The following is a 19,738-nucleotide window of genomic DNA, read 5'->3' as shown; positions in this document are numbered from 1 at the left end:
CCAAAATGATGGGAGAGGTTTATGCCTGGAATTATACAAACAATTGAGTAATTTCATAGAATCATTATGGCAAAGAGAGGCCATTCAGCCCATCGTGTCTCTGCTGGGATCTAAAAGAATCGGAATTATTCCCTGGCTCATGGGAACTGAACTGAAGTGACAAATTAGGGCTTTGGCCAATTCCCCATTGAGAATTCTGATCAATTGCGACTCTCTGGAAACTCCCCATTACCGGAGAGCCAAGGACATTTGCTTCAAATTCAGCAATATTCCCCATAGATAATAAAACTTTCTGTCTCAAATGCAGAGGATTGCTGGTTGCGGGTGATGGCAACCAGGATTAAAATTACCATGAATGTGGGAATTAGCCTGGGGACCTGCTCCTTGCCTTACCCCTTCTCCTCCCTCCCAGAACCATGACAGGGTCCCTTTTTCCACTCCACCAACTGCAGCACGATGCTACTACAAAACACTTCTTCCCCTCACCCACCCTGACAGAATTCCGCAGGAACCACACCCTCCGTGACACCCTGGTCCTCATCTCTACCACGCTCAATGCCCCTTCCCACAACACCTTCCTTTGTAATCGTGGAATGTGCAACACCTGCCCCATTACATCCTCCATCCTCACTATTCATGGTCCCAAACACTCCTTTTCGGTTAAGCAGCATTTCACTTGAACATCCTTCAATTTGATCTATTGTATTCGCTGCTCCCAATGCGGTCTCTACACAGGAGAATAAAGGCAGACTGGATGACCGCTTTGTGGAACATCTTCACTCAGTCGACAAGAATGACCCCAACCTTCCTGGTGTTTGCCATTTTAACTCAGCATGCCCAGCTGGCCATCCTTGGCCTGCAGCAATGCTCCACTGAAGCCTGCACAAGCTGTACGAGCAGCACTTCATCTTCCAATTAGACACATTTTTAATACCAAACACATTCTCCTTTCCGTCAATTCTGACAAAAAGCCAGCAGGACTCGAAACGTTAACTCGGTTTCTCTCCTTACAGATGTTGCTAGACCCTCTTGAGTTATTCCAGCGTCCTCTGTTCTTGCTCCTGATCACTGTCCAGTGGCCGCTGGGCTAGAGTGGAAAGCAGCCAGGGATCCTGCTCCTGATCACTGTCCAGTGACCCCTGGGTTAGAGGGGAAATCAGCCAGGGATCCTGCTCCTGATCACTGTCCAGTGACCCCTGGGTTAGAGGGGAAATCAGCCAGGGATCCTGCTCCTGATCACTGTCCAGTGACCCCTGGGTTAGAGGGGAAATCAGCCAGGGATCCTGCTCCTGATCACTGTCCAGTGACCCCTGGGTTAGAGGGGAAATCAGCCAGGGATCCTGCTCCTGATCACTGTCCAGTGACCCCTGGGTTAGAGGGGAAATCAGCCAGGGATCCTGCTCCTGATCACTGTCCAGTGACCCCTGGGTTAGACGGGAAATCAGCCAGGGATCCTGCTCCTGATCACTGTCCAGTGACCCCTGGGTTAGAGGGGAAATCAGCCAGGGATCCTGCTCCTGATCACTGTCCAGTGACCCCTGGGTTAGAGGGGAAATCAGCCAGGGATCCTGCTCCTGATCACTGTCCAGTGACCCCTGGGTTAGAGGGGAAATCAGTCACGTTTCCCATTCCTGAACACCGTTTTGTGGCTTGCATATTATTCACAACATGTTTGTCTGAAACTTAAGCATTTTAAAACCGTATTTTATAGAAAAACATTCACTTTGCTAATCTATATTACAATCCATAATTTAAAACAATTAAAATATTCTCACTTCCTGGGCATTTCTATTTGCTGCAATATGAACAAATAAATAATCATCAAGCGGAGAATGAGACGTCGTTTTTGTAACATCAGACCTCGAGTGAAATCGCACAATCCTCGTGTGAAGTCAGAGTTTACAAGTAACTGTTGTTTGGCCCCTTTCTGGATCCTGCCTTCGACACAGTCTTTACAATTGTCCACTTTCAAACTCTCGCAGTCTAATATCACACATTGTTATTGAAGGAATATTAAAGAAATATATCAATGTTATTTATTATACAGTTCCTGGAGCAGATGCACTCTCTTAATGTCACACTATTACCAGATCCTGTCATTGGCTCCATCGCCTGGATTTACAAAATGTGTCTCGAGTCTAGTTAAAGTTGATGGGTCTCTCCACTCTGAGGTCGAATAGATAAAATCACCCAAGTAAACTGATAAATCCACAATTATCAATTCAATTGCTGAGAGCTCCAAATCAAGAACTCGAGGTGAAGTTTTTTTTTTCTTTATGCTTTCATGGGATGTGGAACAATTGTTGCCCATCCCCAATTGCCCTTGAACGGAGTGGCTTGCTCAGCCATTTTAGACAGCAGTTAAGTCAATCAAACGACTGTGCACCTGGAGTCACATGTAGGCCAGATCGTGTAAAGATGGCGCATTTCCTTCGCTAAAGGACTTCAGTGAACCAGATGGCTTGTTACAACAATCAATGATAGTTTAATGGTCACCATTGTGGAGACCAGCTTTCCATTCCAGATTTTAAAATTATTTTTTATTAATTAATTGAATTTAAATTCCACCAGCTGTCGTGGTGGGATTTGAACCCATGACCCCAGAGCTTTAGCCTGGGCCTTTAGGTTACTATTCCAGTGGCATGCCACCACCTCCACAATTGGTGCCGAGCTGCCCTAGGTTAGGGTGATGCATGTTCTGGGTTCTGGGGAAACGCTTAACTTAAGGAATATTCATCCCTCCCTCACTACCCACCAAACCCTGCGAGTGTGTCGGACATTTCCTCACTTGTCCTGACCAGTGCCCACCAAAGGGGCTCCGTGGTCACAGTGAATATGAAACAGGTCAAGAGCCCAGACTCTGCTTGTGGAGACAGTCACAGCTCTAACCCAAACGCAGACCAGTCTCCTCACTGCAGCACCAAGCTCGTTTTCCTAGCAGACGATTAAAGTTGCTTCTGATGACCAGAAGCTGGATGGGACTTTGAGAAACACTTGGAAATGTTCAGAGTTTAAAAAGCAGTGCAGCGAGGACTGGAATGGAACCTGTCCCAACTCTGTCACTCGTCCCCACACTTCTTCGAGAAATGAATTATTTTTTCATCAGGTTCAAAACTTCATCCAAAGTGTCTTAAATTAATCAAGTTAGCCATGTCTGAATCACACGATGGATCCCTTTGAGGTTGATAGATGTATGGACTGGATCCTTGTTGTCAGTGCAGTCTCTAAAGCACACAGTACATCTTGGCCCTGTGACTCCTCCGTGGAGGAGTACAGTAACTGTTTAAAAGCTTCATTCTCCATTAGAGACACCATATTCTTCAGGAAGTAGCCTTCACAGAATGCAGAGAGATGGGAGGCTCCAACATACTGCAGGGAGGCAAAGAAAATACAGTAAGCGGGTTAGTGAGAACAGACCTCATTCATTGCAAACTACTAACCCATTACCAACTTCCTATTCCTGGAAGGGGGGGGGGGGTGAGAGACAGAGGGGGGGAGACAGAGGGGGGGAGACAGAGGGGGGGAGACAGAGGGGGGGAGACAGAGGGGGGGAGACAGAGGGGGGGAGACAGAGGGGGGGAGACAGAGGGGGGGAGACAGAGGGGGGGAGACAGAGGGGGGGAGACAGAGGGGGGGGAGACAGAGGGGGGGGAGACAGAGGGGGGGGAGACAGAGGGGGGGAGACAGAGGGGGGGAGACAGAGGGGGGGAGACAGAGGGGGGGAGACAGAGGGGGGGAGACAGAGGGGGGGAGACAGAGGGGGGGAGACAGAGGGGGGGAGACAGAGGGGGGGAGACAGAGGGGGGGAGACAGAGGGGGGGAGACAGAGGGGGGGAGACAGAGGGGGGGAGACAGAGGGGGGGAGACAGAGGGGGGGAGACAGAGGGGGGGAGACAGAGGGGGGGAGACAGAGGGGGGGAGACAGAGGGGGGGAGACAGAGGGGGGGGAGACAGAGGGGGGGGAGACAGAGGGGGGGGAGACAGAGGGGGGGAGACAGAGGGGGGGAGACAGAGGGGGGGAGACAGAGGGGGGGAGACAGAGGGGGGGAGACAGAGGGGGGGAGACAGAGGGGGGGAGACAGAGGGGGGGAGACAGAGGGGGGGAGACAGAGGGGGGGAGACAGAGGGGGGGAGACAGAGGGGGGGAGACAGAGGGGGGGAGACAGAGGGGGGGAGACAGAGGGGGGGAGACAGAGGGGGGGAGACAGAGGGGGGGAGACAGAGGGGGGGAGACAGAGGGGGGGAGACAGAGGGGGGGAGACAGAGGGGGGGAGACAGAGGGGGGGAGACAGAGGGGGGGAGACAGAGGGGGGGAGACAGAGGGGGGGAGACAGAGGGGGGGAGACAGAGGGGGGGAGACAGAGGGGGGGAGACAGAGGGGGGGAGACAGAGGGGGGGAGACAGAGGGGGGGAGACAGAGGGGGGGAGACAGAGGGGGGGAGACAGAGGGGGGGGAGACAGAGGGGGGGGAGACAGAGGGGGGGGAGACAGAGGGGGGGGAGACAGAGGGGGGGGAGACAGAGGGGGGGAGACAGAGGGGGGGAGACAGAGGGGGGGAGACAGAGGGGGGGAGACAGAGGGGGGGAGACAGAGGGGGGGAGACAGAGGGGGGGAGACAGAGGGGGGGAGACAGAGGGGGGGAGACAGAGGGGGGGAGACAGAGGGGGGGAGACAGAGGGGGGGAGACAGAGGGGGGGAGACAGAGGGGGGGAGACAGAGGGGGGGAGACAGAGGGGGGGAGACAGAGGGGGGGAGACAGAGGGGGGGAGACAGAGGGGGGGAGACAGAGGGGGGGAGACAGAGGGGGGGAGACAGAGGGGGGGAGACAGAGGGGGGGAGACAGAGGGGGGGAGACAGAGGGGGGGAGACAGAGGGGGGGAGACAGAGGGGGGGAGACAGAGGGGGGGAGACAGAGGGGGGGAGACAGAGGGGGGGAGACAGAGGGGGGGAGACAGAGGGGGGGAGACAGAGGGGGGGAGACAGAGGGGGGGAGACAGAGGGGGGGAGACAGAGGGGGGGAGACAGAGGGGGGGAGACAGAGGGGGGGAGACAGAGGGGGGGAGACAGAGGGGGGGAGACAGAGGGGGGGAGACAGAGGGGGGGAGACAGAGGGGGGGAGACAGAGGGGGGGAGACAGAGGGGGGGAGACAGAGGGGGGGAGACAGAGGGGGGGAGACAGAGGGGGGGAGACAGAGGGGGGGAGACAGAGGGGGGGAGACAGAGGGGGGGAGACAGAGGGGGGGAGACAGAGGGGGGGAGACAGAGGGGGGGAGACAGAGGGGGGGAGACAGAGGGGGGGAGACAGAGGGGGGGAGACAGAGGGGGGGAGACAGAGGGGGGGAGACAGAGGGGGGGGAGACAGAGGGGGGGGAGACAGAGGGGGGGGAGACAGAGGGGGGGGAGACAGAGGGGGGGGAGACAGAGGGGGGGGAGACAGAGGGGGGGGAGACAGAGGGGGGGGGGAGACAGAGGGGGGGGGGAGACAGAGGGGGGGGAGAGACAGAGGGGGGAGAGAGACAGAGGGAGAGAATGAGGGGGAGAGAATGAGGGGGAGAGAATGAGGGGGAGAGAATGAGGGGGAGAGAATGAGGGGGAGAGAATGAGGGGGAGAGAATGAGGGGGAGAGAATGAGGGGGAGAGGAGAGAAAATGAGGGGGAGAGGAGAGAGAGAATGAGGGGGAGAGGAGAGAGAATGTGGTAGGGAGAGGAGAGAGGTGGGGGAGAGGAGAGAGAATGAGGGGTAGAGGAGAGAGGATGAAGGGAGGAGAGGAGAGGGAGGGGGGAGAGAGAATTAGGGGAGGGGGAGAGAGAATTAGGGGGGGAGAGGAGAGAGGATCAGGAGAGGGGAGGAGGGGGAGGGGGGGAAGAGAGAGTATGAGGGGGGAAGAGGAGAGAGGATCAGGGGGGGAGAGAGCGAATGAGGGGGAAAGAGAGCGAATGAGGGGGAAAGAGAGCGAATGAGGGGGAAAGAGAGCGAATGAGGGGGAAAGAGAGCGAATGAGGGGGAAAGAGAGCGAATGAGGGGGAAAGAGAGCGAATGAGGGGGAAAGAGAGCGAATGAGGGGGAGAGAGAGCGAATGAGGGGGAGAGAGAGCGAATGAGGGGGAGAGAGCGAATGAGGGGGAGAGAGCGAATGAGGGGGAGAGAGCGAATGAGGGGGAGAGAGCGAATGAGGGGGAGAGAGCGAATGAGGGGGAGAGAGCGAATGAGGGGGAGAGAGCGAATGAGGGGGAGAGAGCGAATGAGGGGGAGAGAGCGAATGAGGGGGAGAGAGCGAATGAGGGGGAGAGAGCGAATGAGGGGGAGAGAGCGAATGAGGGGGAGAGAGCGAATGAGGGGGAGAGAGCGAATGAGGGGGAGAGAGCGAATGAGGGGGAGAGAGCGAATGAGGGGGAGAGAGCGAATGAGGGGGAGAGAGCGAATGAGGGGGAGAGAGCGAATGAGGGGGAGAGAGCGAATGAGGGGGAGAGAGCGAATGAGGGGGAGAGAGCGAATGAGGGGGAGAGAGCGAATGAGGGGGAGAGAGCGAATGAGGGGGAGAGAGCGAATGAGGGGGAGAGAGAGCGAATGAGGGGGAGAGAGAGCGAATGAGGGGGAGAGAGAGCGAATGAGGGGGAGAGAGAGCGAATGAGGGGGAGAGAGAGCGAATGAGGGGGAGAGAGAGCGAATGAGGGGGAGAGAGAGAGAATGAGGGGGAGAGAGAGAATGAGGGGGAGAGAGAATCGGGAAGAGGAAACAAGTATGAGAGAAAATTAGGGGAAGAGGGGAGAGGGGAGAGAGAGCGAGAGTGAGGGAAACAAAGAGTTGAAAGAGAAATGAGGTGTGAGAATGGCCCTCACCTTTGCGTGCTTATACATTTCGACACAGCTGTCAACGCTGATGATTTTTGCACACAAGACCTCGCAGTGTCGCTGCAGAGCCTCCAGCTGGAAGAATGTAGCTGCCGATAATAACTGGAACAGAAACATGACAGAGATCAGTGAGAGGAACACAACACTTGAGGTCAGTCAGTGACATATATTCAAAATCAATAAAATAAACAGTGGCACATTTCCAACAGGAGCAATAATTGAAAATATCCAGAGGGAATTGGTCATTACTTGGGTATTAAGGAGGAAATATACCCAGATTGTAAACTAAACCATCCCTGGTGAGAGTAAAGCAGCAAACTAACAGAGAATCTGAGGTATGCCTCTGCACTGGCAGTGGAGTGTCCAGATGCACACATATAGTGTGTCCACACCCATGGGGGGTCACCATTAGGTGCTCATAAGTTCTCCCCACAATAAATGCAAACCGGTATCCTGGGCTTAATAAGAGAGTACTCATGTTAGAGAGTTAGAAAAGAATAATAGAACTCCTCCAGTGCAGAAGGGGGCCATTCGGCCCGTCGAGACTGCACCGACCCTCTGAAAGAGCACCCTACCTGGACCCAAACCCTCAAATCCATCCTTGTAACCCCACCGAGGGGCAATTTTTAGCATGGCCGATCCACCTAACCTGCACATCTTTGGACTGGGAGGAAACCGGAGCACCTGGAGGAAACCAACGCAGACACAGGGAGAACGTGCAAACTCCACACAGACTCCACAAGGCTGGAATTGAACCCGGGTGCCTGGCTCACTGTGCCACCATTCATATGAATGTTCGTCGTTCTGGAAGGAGAGGCTTCAACCTCTGTAGAGGTCCAAATGTGTAAATGTGTGCTGTAAATACAGAGTAATGGTTTTAAGAAACTACAGACTCGAGCAGCAGTCTTTGGGAGAATAGTCAATCCCTGAGACCTATCTAGACCCCAACCACACAGCAAAACTTATTTCCTCTTCTCTTCCGTTCTCCCTCCCCTCCCAGCTTTGAACGTGACTATTGAATCTGCTTTTCAGGCAGCGCACACCAGATCATCATCATAGATTATCATAGAATTTACAGTGCAGAAGGAGGCCATTCGGCCCATCGAGTCTGCACCGGCTCTTGGAAAGAGCACCCTACCCAAGGTCAACACCTCCACCCTATCCCCATAACCCAGTAACCCCACCCAACATGAAGGGCAATTTTGGACACTAGGGGCAATTTATCATGGCCAATCCACCTAACCTGCACATCTTTGGACTGTGGGAGGAAACCGGAGCACCCGGAGGAAACTCACGCACACACGGGGAGGATGTGCAGACTCCACACAGACAGTGACCCAAGCCGGAATCGAACCTGGGACCCTGGAGCTGTGAAGCAATTGTGCTATCCACAATGCTACCGTGCTGCCCTTAACTCGCTGTGTCTCCCCTCTGGCTCTTTTGTCAGTCTCCTTAAACCGGTGCTCTCGAGTTTCTCCTTACTGACTCAACCAAAGCCCTTAATGATTTTGAGCACTTCTATGCAATCTCCTCTGGTCTCCGGAGAACAAACCCAGCTTCCCCAGTCTCTCCACATTGACAGACACCCCTCAGCCCTGCTGTCATTTCAGTAAATCACCTCCGCACCTTCTCCAAGACTTTGAGATCCTTTCAAAGTTTGCGGAATTGAACACTGTATTCCACCTGGGATTCAACCACTGATTTATAAAATGTTGGCATAACATTTGAGGGCAGCATGGTGGCACAGTGGTTAGCACTGCTGCCTCAATACCAGGGGCCCAGGTTCAAATCCGATCTTGGTGACTGTGGAGTTTGCACATTTTCCCCCTGGATGCATGGGTTTCCTCTGGGTGCTCCGGTTTCCTCCCACAGTCCAAAGGTGTGCAGGTTAGGTGGATTGGCCATGCTAAATTGCCCCTTACTGTCCAAAGATGTGCAGGTTAGTTGGGGTTACAGGAATAGACAGGGGAGTGGGCCGAGGTGATGTGCTCTTTCGGAGGGTTAGTGCAGTCTCGACCGACCGAATGGCCTCCTTCGGCACTGTAGAGATTCTATGAGTCTATAAGGCCCCGCACCACCAGTGAGCCTCAAGATCTGGAGAGCTATACACGAGTTTTCAGTCGGAGCCTGATATGGCAAGGTTCCACCCATGGTCTCATCAATGCTCTGTACAACTGAAGATCGCTCTTACTTCTCAGTCATGTGATCGGACATCTTTATTACATCTGCAACATGTATGCTGGTCATGTTAATCCTTTATTCTAGACTTCCCCGCAAGTCTTTATCCCCATCATATTTACATCCTCGGACATCGCCCCCAAAGTCTTGACTTCTCAGGGTGTTAGTCTCGGAGGTGCCTTGATCAATCTCCATGTTCTGATTTTGATCTCCTGTTGTGGTTGAGGATATTCCGTGCTCTCACTTCTATTGGGTGGGAGTGTTCTTCTCCTGGATGGCTGTAGTGTTTTTGATTCTTCATCAGGATCCGAGTACTAAACCCAAGTTTCCATTGGCTTTCTCTCCCAAGGATACTAAAGGGCTGTGGTTTCTCCTTACGATACCCTGGTGTGCCTCAATCCTGTACAATCTTAGTTGTGGAGTTTTTCCAATGCTTGTGCCTTCCCTCGGTCGATCTGTAGTTCTCATCAGCAACTTCATCTAGTCAGTAGATTCATTTCAGTATTAGGCATGCTTTGCTGCTTAGTAGAGGCCATGCTGTATTTTGAATAACAGAGGATTGAGAATTTGTCAATCTTTATATTTCAGCTACGCCATGAGTTGCCGGACGCTTTTAAAGTCACTCCACCAGGACCTCGTAATTTCATAGATGAGGGTTGCAATATAATCTGAAACTATTTGACTTCATCTGATAAAACAGAAACCCCTTCTCCCATGTCTAGTTTAACCTGTGGGACGTCCACCCCCCATTCGAGTTTAATATTCCAATATCTGTTTTCAGTGTCATTTACCTCGCCCAGGAAGGTTAGTCCCTTCCACTTAGTGTGTGTGACTCAGTTTTATCATTTTCTCCCTCTTTTTTGTTTACAGGTGGTCAGCAATTTTGAGTGACAAATGGTCTATTTACTCCACCGTTGTTGCACTATGCCCCCTTGCTGGACCTTCTTCTCACTTGTATTTAAAAGATATTTCAAAACGCCAGTTGATGTACGTTTCTCTGTTTTGGTGGACTTAGACTTTGGTGCGCTCTCGCTCTCTCTCTCATGGCCTCACTCTATCTTCTCCAAAGGACCTCTCCTTCCCTGCGGACAAACACCCGATTCGGTTTCCCTTGTTTTGTCTGCCTTGCAATCTGCACTGCTTTTAACTAGTGTTAAATCTTGTCCTGTCCGTAAGAGATCTGATGATGCTTCATCTAGGAGGCGGAATCTGATTCTATCGTGAATCAGCTTCGCCTTTAAGATTCCGAATTCGCAGTTCCCTGCCAGCCTATAGAGACCATTGATGACGAATCCATGCTTTCGCCTGGCCTTTGCTTATTTTTAATAAATTTAGTGCACTATATTATTAGATTCCCATGGACGCTAAAGATTCCAGGATTCCAGGTGACATCTTGGCTGCATCAAGCAGTGTACTGACTGTTATATTACCTTTGCTGGTAATATGTCATTGTTCTTTGCCTTTTGATCCACAATGGTCCATTGAGTTGATGACAAAGAAACCACCAATCTTTAGATTGAATCAAAACTAATTTATTGGATAACGATTAATTAAATAACATTCGCACACACTACTGATCTATAACTAACAATAAAGAAAGGTTGACTTTGTCTAGCAGTAATCTATAATCTAGTAATTACAAATGATGTCCTCGTTTTAACTCTTTCTCTAATCTAAACTACTCTTCGCATTGTAATCAATCTGTCTCCTCTGCTAACTCTCCACTAACTACCCAGCATTCCCGAGGTCTGATATTTATACTGAGAACTGGTGTTGCCCTCTAGTGTTTGAGTTACACTGAGATGTAATAATTAATCCTTCACTGGCGTACCTATATACATATCATTACACGGACTTGATTTTTTAAAATGTTTTTGTGTAACCCTAAAGCAGCTCTGCATCTTGTGAACCTCTTTCTCCAGTTGTCCCAGTTCTGGGTTGTTGTGAGCCTTCCGCATTCGGAAATGCTTCTGCTGAGCCCTGGAATTGTTCCCGTTTCTGTGCTGCAGTTTGCTGCTTCGCTGCTGTCCGGTCTCCGGGTCTCTGTCTGTATCTGCTGCTCCCATGATGTTCCAACGTCTTGGTGAGTCCCAATTTATTTTTTCTTTTGTCCTTCCTTCGAGAATATCTTTTCTGGCCAAACCTGTATCTGCTTTTTAAGGTCCGCTGGGTCTTTTATTCACTGCACCGTGTTTCATTGTGTGGCTGGGGTCTAGACAAATCTTGGAGATTGACTCTTCTGCCAAAGTATGCTGCTCGAGTCTGTAGTTCCTTAAAAACATGACTCTGCATTTATAGCGCGTATTTACACAATTGGACCTCTGTACGAGGGTGGAGCGTCTCCTTACGGGGCAATCTTTTTTTTTTTCAATTTAGAGTACCCAATTCATTTTTCTTTCCTGTTAAGGGGCAATTTAGCGTGGCCAATCCACCTAGCCTGCACATCTTTGGGTTGTGGGGGCGAAACCCACGCAAACACAGGGAGAATGTGCAAACTCCACACAGACAGTGACCCAGAGCCGGGATCGAACCTGGGACCTCGGCGCCGTGAGGCATCAGGGCTAACCCACTGCGCCACCATGCTGCCCTTTCGGGGCACACTTACCTCTCAGCCATGTGTTAATATTGGAATCCTGTTAAATGAAGTGCATATTTCAGTTTGTAAATGAGAGCAGCTAACTGGAGAAAGATTAGGGAATTATTCTTAAGGATACAAGAGGCGGTGGCGTAGTGGCACTGTCACTGGACTCGTAATCCAGAGACCCAGAGTGCTGCTCTAGGGTCCCAGGTTCAAATCCCTCCACTGCAGATTGCAAAATTTGAATTCAATAAAAGAAAAATCTGGAATGAAAAGTCTAATAATGACCATGAAACCATTGTCGCAAAAACCCATCTGGTTCACTGATGTCCTTTAGGGAAGGACATCTGTCATCCTTATCTGATCTGGCCTACATGCGATTCCAGGCCCACAGCAATGTGGTTGACTGGTAACTGCCCCTCAGGGGCAATTAGGGATGGGCAATAAATGCTAGCATAGTATGTGACACCCATGTCCCATGAACAAATAAAAAGAGTTGGTTTACACCGCTGTTGGGGGAAGGAAAAGTGGAGTGTGTGGCGGTGCTCTGTGGTTTTGTGAATAAACCAGTGTTAAGGCAAAGAATGATTCCAGATTCGTCCTTTACTCAATGCATGAACAGTAACTTTAGCAATATGATCTGATCATTATTACATCTGCATCATGTTTGCTTCTGATGTTAACCTTTTACTTCACATCTCCCCCTAAAGTCTTTATCTCTATCCTCCTACAGGAGGGAGGAATCTGGGAGATGAGGAGGACAGACATGAATGGGAAAAGGGCTGTTTAAATAGCTAGTTTCAGCACTGGCTCCAGGTGTGGGGTTCTTGGAATGATTGTAGGAAAGGGGAATCCTGTCTGCTGGTCAGTTTGTTTTGTCCTGGCTCTCCTGTGACCCAGTTGTTTCTTTGGGAGGAGATCAAACCGTGGCCCGGGAGCAATGGGAAATGAGCCACTCAGGAAACAGACAGGCCTCATTTCAATCACAAAGGGAGCACGCGGTATAGGCACGACAAGCAAAAGTTGGAGGGAAGGTTGTCAGGGGCGGGAATGGATCACAGGAATCGGACTTCCCAGTCGGAAACTGACTGGATCAGATCGACTGCCCGATTAACAATCTATTCTATTCCTACCAAAGTCATTGGAGAGTGGAACCGGGCAGGATATAAAGCGAGGAGTAAATCCCAATCCTGCCTGTTTTCCACACTTCTTTCAACCACACTCCCTCTCTTCCCCCCCCCCCCCCCCCCCCCCCTCTCCTCCCCTCCCCCCATCAGCACCAAAGCTCTTGTGGAATCTGTACTGTCGGGAAACTGAATCAAAATGTTAACTGGGTGGAATTTCAATCTGGGCAATTTTTGGACATTTGTTTGGGGATATCACAGTTGTTCACTCAAATATTTTAGTTGACTTGCCAACCAATCAGCCCCCTTTCTCCTGTGGTATAAATTGTTGTGATTGTTTGAAATTTGGTATTCTTGAGTTTGTCCTGATGAGTGCAAGAATAAAAACTTCAACAACAGGTCTCCCTCTTCAGGAACATTCAAATACTTTTACAAAATTCATCAGATTGGAGCCGTCCAAACTACTGTCCCAGGTTCCTTCATACCTGACACCTCAGTCTGTGAAGCCCGGTACTGCATTGGCATTTCTGGAGCAGGATTCTCCATTTGGGAGACTATGTTCTCCCGCCAGAGTTCAATTGCACCGGATTTTCTGGGAGCGCAAATCAGGAAGTGATTCCCAATCCTTAGCCATGCAAATTTGTGCAGGGCAAGGATTGCGATATCAGGCCGCCATTTTGAGCAGGCAGGCCGATAGCACGGTCAGGCGGCTGGACCCCCCTTCGCCCTCACTATGCAATTCAGCCCTCCCTCACCCACAGCACAATTCAGTCCCAGGATTTTCTGGGCCACCCCCTGCCCCCCTCCAGTACAAGATTGACCCAATTCCCCTCCCCAAACAGAGACCCTTCCAGCGAACCCCTAATTAAAACGACCCCTCAGAAACCCCTTAATTAAAGCAACCCCCCCCCCCGCCAAAAGAGAGACCCATGACTGGAAGCCGCCCAGAAGAGAGACCTCTCTCTGGAAGTGCAGCTGTGAAAGTAAGGCAATGTTTATAAATAACAAGCTTTATTAAATAACAGACTAGTAAAGTCAATTTCAAAGAGAAATGAATGAAAGGTTTGCAGGTCAATTGTCTGAGGGAGTTTAAACCCAGTGGACCTGCTTTCTATTTCCAGGAATTGACAAGTATTGCTTCCCCTGTCTGAGCCAGCAGGTATTGCCCAGGTGAGTTTTAAAGCAGTGATTTTTTCCACCGCCTGTGTGGATTGCTCTCTAGCTTCCAAACAGGGATCTCTCTTCTGGGAAGGTCTTGTTAATTAGGGGGTCTCTGTGGAGGGGCTGGCAGGTCTTGCATTGTGGGGGGTAGCCTGTGGCTCCCTGGAAGAGTTACCCCCTTGGCTCACCCCAAAGTTCACTGCGTCGGGGCCACATTTGCTAAGACCTGCACCAATTCTCGCCACGTGATTCCCGGCCCAGAGAACTGGCAAATCACAAGGCCCAGGAAAATATGGTGCGTTAATAGGATGCAAATGGGCCTATTTGCATTCTGCTGCTAGCACGGGGCACGAACTTTGTTCCCGACACCAGCCTGGGACTGGAGTATCCGAACGGAATTGGCATTTTCTGCCTGACGCTGGATTCTCCACTGCCTGCCGCCATTAGCGGAGTCCCTGAAGCAGCGGAAAATCTAGCCCCTGGTTTGTCATGTGGTGTTGGGGTGGGCTCATAATTGAATCAGTGGCCTACTTGTTGGATAAATTCTAAATCCTAATACACCAGGGTGTGTGAGGATCAGTGATTGGTGATATTTGGGAATTATCGGAATTATTTTCAAACAGAGGTCCTGAGTTCCCCGGGCTTCACCTGGACCAGGAGGCCTAAATCAGTAACAAGCAATAACCAGGTTTAATCAATGTAAACTCCTGCCCACCTCCAATATATCGCTGTTTCTAATTTGCAGAGTTTCTGTCCCTCCGTAGTAAAGATACTGCATCACCATCTGTAGAGAGAATCATTTAGAAATTACAAACAGCAGGAACAAAATGATAAATGGATTCAAATTAAGAGGTGAAGAAAGAGACTAGACCCAAATTAATTTCTTGATAGTAGGTTTATTTAAAGAAAGCAGCATTACATATCTCTGCTTCCTACCTACGAATACCCAGCATCCCAGCAAGCTCTCTTTACAAGTTCTAAACAATGCCTTTAACCTGCGCAACTTCACAATATAATTAACACAACTTAGAATAAAACTAAAATTATAGCAAAATAAAACTTTGGTGGAAGGGTTCTAAAATATCCGATGTGGCACAATTGTGAAAAGGTGGGACTTGTGCATGAGATGCATCTAACCCAAGGAATAAAACACGAGTTAGAAACACAAATTCAGCTGAAAGGATAGGAGGTTGTCAGTTCCGGAAGCTGGGTACAAGCTGGACATGTTCAGAGCTAACTACTCCAGGCTTTTTTTTTTTTTCTTTATTTGTTCATAGACTCAAGGTGAGAACAAAAAGGTAATAATTTTCCTGCCAAAATTCTGTTCTTAAGGAGGCAGAAGTGAACTATGGCTGAACACCTGACAATAGCTCTCTTATCTCCCTGATCCATTTTGTGCAAAGCGGTTTAAGTTTTGCTTTGGTTACCTTAAATATATTGTACTTGATGTGGCCAATTTCAATGAAAATACTGGATGGATTGTCTGAAGACATCCTGCTTGAGAGCAGCATCTTAAACCTAAAAACACAGATAAGACTGGGTTAGAAAGAGAGATTACTGTGGACAGTAACTCACAAGAAGGCCAACACACACAAGGCTCCGAACAGGATATCCTTACACACAAGGGGCAGAATCTCACCAGATTTTTCCAAAGTGTCGGTTGGGTGGAATCTCACCATATTTTTCCAAAGTGTCGGTTCCGGTGAGAAAACTCACCGAATATTGAGCCTTTTAACCAAATTTTGTTTTTTTCCCCCCTGTGTGATTCTCATGGTAACTTGCCTCTGATTTTTTTTAAACAATAATAATCTCTATTATTATCACAAGTAGGCTTACATTAACACCACAATGAAGTTACTGTGAAAATCCCCTAGTCGCCACACTCCGGTGCCTTTTCGGGTACACAGAGGGACAATTCAGAATGTCCAATTCACCTAACAGCACATCTTTTGGGACTTGTGGGAGGAAACCGGAGCACCCGGAGGAAACCCACGCAGACACGGGGAGAACGTGCAGACTCCACACAGACAGTGACCCAGGCCGGAGTCTAACCTGAGACCCTGGCACTGTGAAGCAACAGTGCTAACCACCGTGCCACCCAATTTGCTTATAATCAGTGGGGGACTCCTTTTAAATACCTCCCCAGCACTTGTTCTAAGTCCAGTCGGCTGCCAGGAAGACAGCACCAAGATTTTCGGAGGGAGTCCTTACCAAGCTCCTGGATGGCATGGAGCAGAAGCGTAACATCCTCGACCCATGTTTGTATTTGTGGCATCCGCACTGACATCATCAGCCAGCTGGGTTCCGCCATCTGTGGCTCTGCTCCCAGATGATCCACCCAGATGACCCACTAAGCCTCGCTCCCTCCAGTCACAAAATAGTCACTTCCCCAAAGTTGTTCCTCTTAACTCCACCTGAATGAAGCGCTTCAAACCTCGAGTCTCAGTGGTCCCTAATCACCCGCTCTGCCCAAGTGTGAGACGTTAGGTCAGTTAAGTGCATTCAATGGACCAGCATTCCAACGTCAAGGGAGACCAAGATGATGCCCTCCACAATCGCCTTGAATGGGACGAGTGTTGAAGACTTCACCATGATTCCTTGCATTGGGGGTCACATCCGTTATACATATGTTATAACCTCTCTGTTATACAGACATGTAAAAATGTGATTAAAGAGGTCCATAAGTCATCCCAGCCTCTGCTGATTTTGAACACCTCTATCAAATCTCCTCTGCTCTAAAGAGAACAAACCCAGCTTCCTGAGTCTCTACACATTGATTGACGTCCCTGTCCTGCCGTCATTTTACTCTCTGCACCCTCTCCAAGACTTTGAGGTCCTTTCAAAGTGTCCGGATTTGTTTATTTATTTATTTTTTAAATTTAGTGTATCCAATTAATTGTTTCCAATTATGGGGCAATTTAGCGTGGCCAATCCATCTACCCTGCACAGCTTTGGGTTGTGGGGGTGAAACCCACGCAGACATGGGGAGAATGTGCAAACTTCACACGGACACTGACCCAGAGCCGGGATCGAACCTGGGACCTCGGTGCTATGAGGCAACTGTGCTAACCACTTGGGCCACCGTGCTGCTCTTAAAGTGTCCACAATTGTGCACGGTATTCCACCGAGGATTTAACCACTGATTTATAAAATGTTGGCATGACAATTGAGGGCGGCATGGTGGCACACTGCTGCCTCAGAGCGCCAGGGACCCGGGTTCAATTCCAGCATTGGGTGATTGTCTGTGTGGAGTTTGCACATTCTCCCTGTGTCTGTGTGGGCTTCTTCCAGGTGTTCCAGTTTCCTCTCACAGTCCACAGATGTTAGGTGGATTAGCCATGCTAAATTGCCCATGGGTTGGATTATGCGGATAGGGTGGGGGATTGGGCTCTTTCAGAGGGTTGGTGCAGGCTCGATGGGCCGAATGGCCTCCTTCTGCATTATAGGGATTCTATGATTTTATAAACTGGAATAGCCAGCCACCCAGACACTAATCCCGGACATCCTGGCCTCCATGACCAGTGGCCTTGAACTTCCACACAGCTCATACCCTCTGGTTTCACAGTGCTGCCCGAGGGTGCGGGTTCATCCACACTTTAGGTCGTGAAGGTCTTCAGGCCTCATTAGGCTGGAAAACACTCAGTCCCTCACTGTCCATGCAGCCTGGCCTCTCATGGGACCCCACCCAAGAACCTCTCAGTCAACCCCAGTGTTGACCCTATGTACTCATCTGCTCCTATCCACTTTCCAGCTGACACTGTGGAAGGTAATCCCTCAGTGGCTATATCACCACAAGCCCAGAGGCTGAGGGACATGAAGAGCTGCTAAGGCCTGCGAGTGACCCCACTCAATACAAACTTATCTGTGCCCTGTGCGCTGTCAGCTTTCTGACTGGGGCCCTGGATGGTAATGATGACCTGAGCACTCACCTCTGATTCCTCTCTGGCGGGGATGGCGGCAGAAGGAGGCCTCACTGATAGCATTACAGTGCCTTAAAATGAGGTACCCGGCCTTCCGCGGCCAATTTCTCATCACGCGACTGGCGAGGGGCCAAGTGAATTGAGAATTTCGATTTTGCCGGAGGGGATCACTTTTGGAATTCTCGCCGAACTTTCCACTCATGTCGCCATCTATTAAAATGATTGTAACTTTTGTAACTTCATGGCCCAGATCCTGGGGTGTCAGCATCAAATGGGGTCCAGACCCCACACTTACCCGGAACCAGACTGGCTTGGCTATTTTTTCGAAGGTGACCGTGTACTTGGTCTGCTCTGAGCTCACTGTACAATCAAAGACAGCAGGTGGATTTTTACAGCTGCTGGCCCAATCAGCAGGCTGGCAGCTCTAGCACTTGGGCATCTCCATCAGGAGAGGTAGATGGAGGGTGTGAAAATACATTTTCTGAAAAAGTAGAACCAAGCAGTGTTTTGGCCCCTATTTGTGTGATGGAGCCTCAGACTCCATTGGCCCTTGGACTGCTGCAGGGGCACCATTTCCATTAAGCTGACTTCACTAGGGGCTGGTTTAACACAGGGCTGAATCGCTGGCTTTGAAAGCAGACCAAGGCAGGCCAGCAGCACGGTTCAATTCCCGTACCAGCCTCCCCGAACAGGCGCCGGAATGTGGCTACTAGGGGCTTTTCACAGTAACTTCATTTGAAGCCTACTTGTGACAATAAGCAATTTTCATTTCATTTCACAGCAAGGCGTGCAATGGGTACTGCTCCACCACACGATAAATGCTGGCAAACTCTCCAGATGTTCCCCACTTGGGGCCTTTTGGACATTCTGAATTCTTCCTGTGTACACGAACAGGCGCCGGAATGTGGCGACTAGGGGCATTTCACAGTAACTTCATTGCAGTATTAATGTAAGCCTACTTGTGACAATGAAGATTATAATTATTATTAACTATGCAGGTTGCTTACTGCACCATTGCGTTTCTGCCCACCCGAGCAAAGCCTTCCTGGCAGCGGGCATGCGTCAGACACCCCATCCCATGTGGTTCCCCACTATTTTCCCAGCATCCCCTCACCATTCCATTCCTGTCGTACCAAGGGCTTGGGTAAATTTGGTCCAATGTGCTTAATACGACCATTATTAAAGAACCAGAAGGAGTTAAAATATTCCCAGCATGGAACATGCATATCACCTGACTTTAGGAACCTCTAAATTCCCTGCACCATGTTGGGGTGCAGAGGACGTTGAACCATTTCCCTATTTAATATTTATATCTTGCGTGTTTTTCACTGTGTCTTCCCCCATATCGATACCTGAGCCACTCCACTCAGTACTTTACTCAGTATTGATTGTTGGGACTCTCTACAGTCCTTTATCTGTTCACTAACTAGTTACTGCTGGTTTCTTTCAGCCAATTTCAATTTCAAGAATAAGGGACAGCCTTTCATGTGGAACTATACTGACGTTTATCCAGAAGGACAAGTCGATTGCATAGGGCTTTCTGAAATCAACTACGAATGCCCACCCTCATTGCAACCAAGCACAGTTACTGAACTGGGCCCAATCCCATGCTGAGTTTGTTTTCAGACTCATACAGTTCAGGATTTTCCTAACAATCCATTCAATTATTTTGCTAGTTATAGCTGTGAGATAGATGCATCTACCTCACTGAGTCATGCTATTTCCCTGAACAGATCATATTGAAAACCTTTGCCCAGCTCTCACCATGCCTCTTCCCGACACTTTATCACCATGTACCTTTATCTCTCTGAAATTGCCTCGCACTCTTCCACATCTCCCTCTTCCTTTAAAAGCTGCCCTCAAACACACCTTTTCAAACTTGGTATTGGTCACCCCTCTTACTGGTAGAAGTCTGTTAACACGTAA

The 19,738-nt window shown here is 49.9% G+C and overlaps 1 protein-coding gene across 3 annotated transcripts in view; it reads right to left on the bottom strand.

Moving 5' to 3' along the window:
• Nucleotides 1–1,688: 1,688 nt before the first annotated feature.
• The window catches only part of btbd11b (BTB (POZ) domain containing 11b), a 195,553-nt gene continuing 177,503 nt past the window's right edge, over nucleotides 1,689–19,738 (bottom strand). For all 3 annotated transcript variants that reach the window (XM_072484897.1, XM_072484898.1, XM_072484899.1), the window contains 4 exons: nucleotides 15,320–15,410; nucleotides 14,608–14,676; nucleotides 6,840–6,953; nucleotides 1,689–3,369 (listed from right to left, as the gene is read on the bottom strand). In XM_072484897.1, the coding sequence (XP_072340998.1) occupies nucleotides 3,160–3,369; nucleotides 6,840–6,953; nucleotides 14,608–14,676; nucleotides 15,320–15,410 (484 nt within the window). In that variant the 3' untranslated portion in view covers nucleotides 1,689–3,159. The remainder of the gene's footprint in view (nucleotides 3,370–6,839; nucleotides 6,954–14,607; nucleotides 14,677–15,319; nucleotides 15,411–19,738) is intronic.

The sequence above is a fragment of the Scyliorhinus torazame genome, chromosome 19 (assembly GCF_047496885.1).
Source record: "Scyliorhinus torazame isolate Kashiwa2021f chromosome 19, sScyTor2.1, whole genome shotgun sequence".
In the NCBI taxonomy this organism is placed as follows: Eukaryota; Metazoa; Chordata; class Chondrichthyes; order Carcharhiniformes; family Scyliorhinidae; genus Scyliorhinus; species Scyliorhinus torazame.
This window is presented reverse-complemented; position numbering and strand designations above follow the sequence as displayed.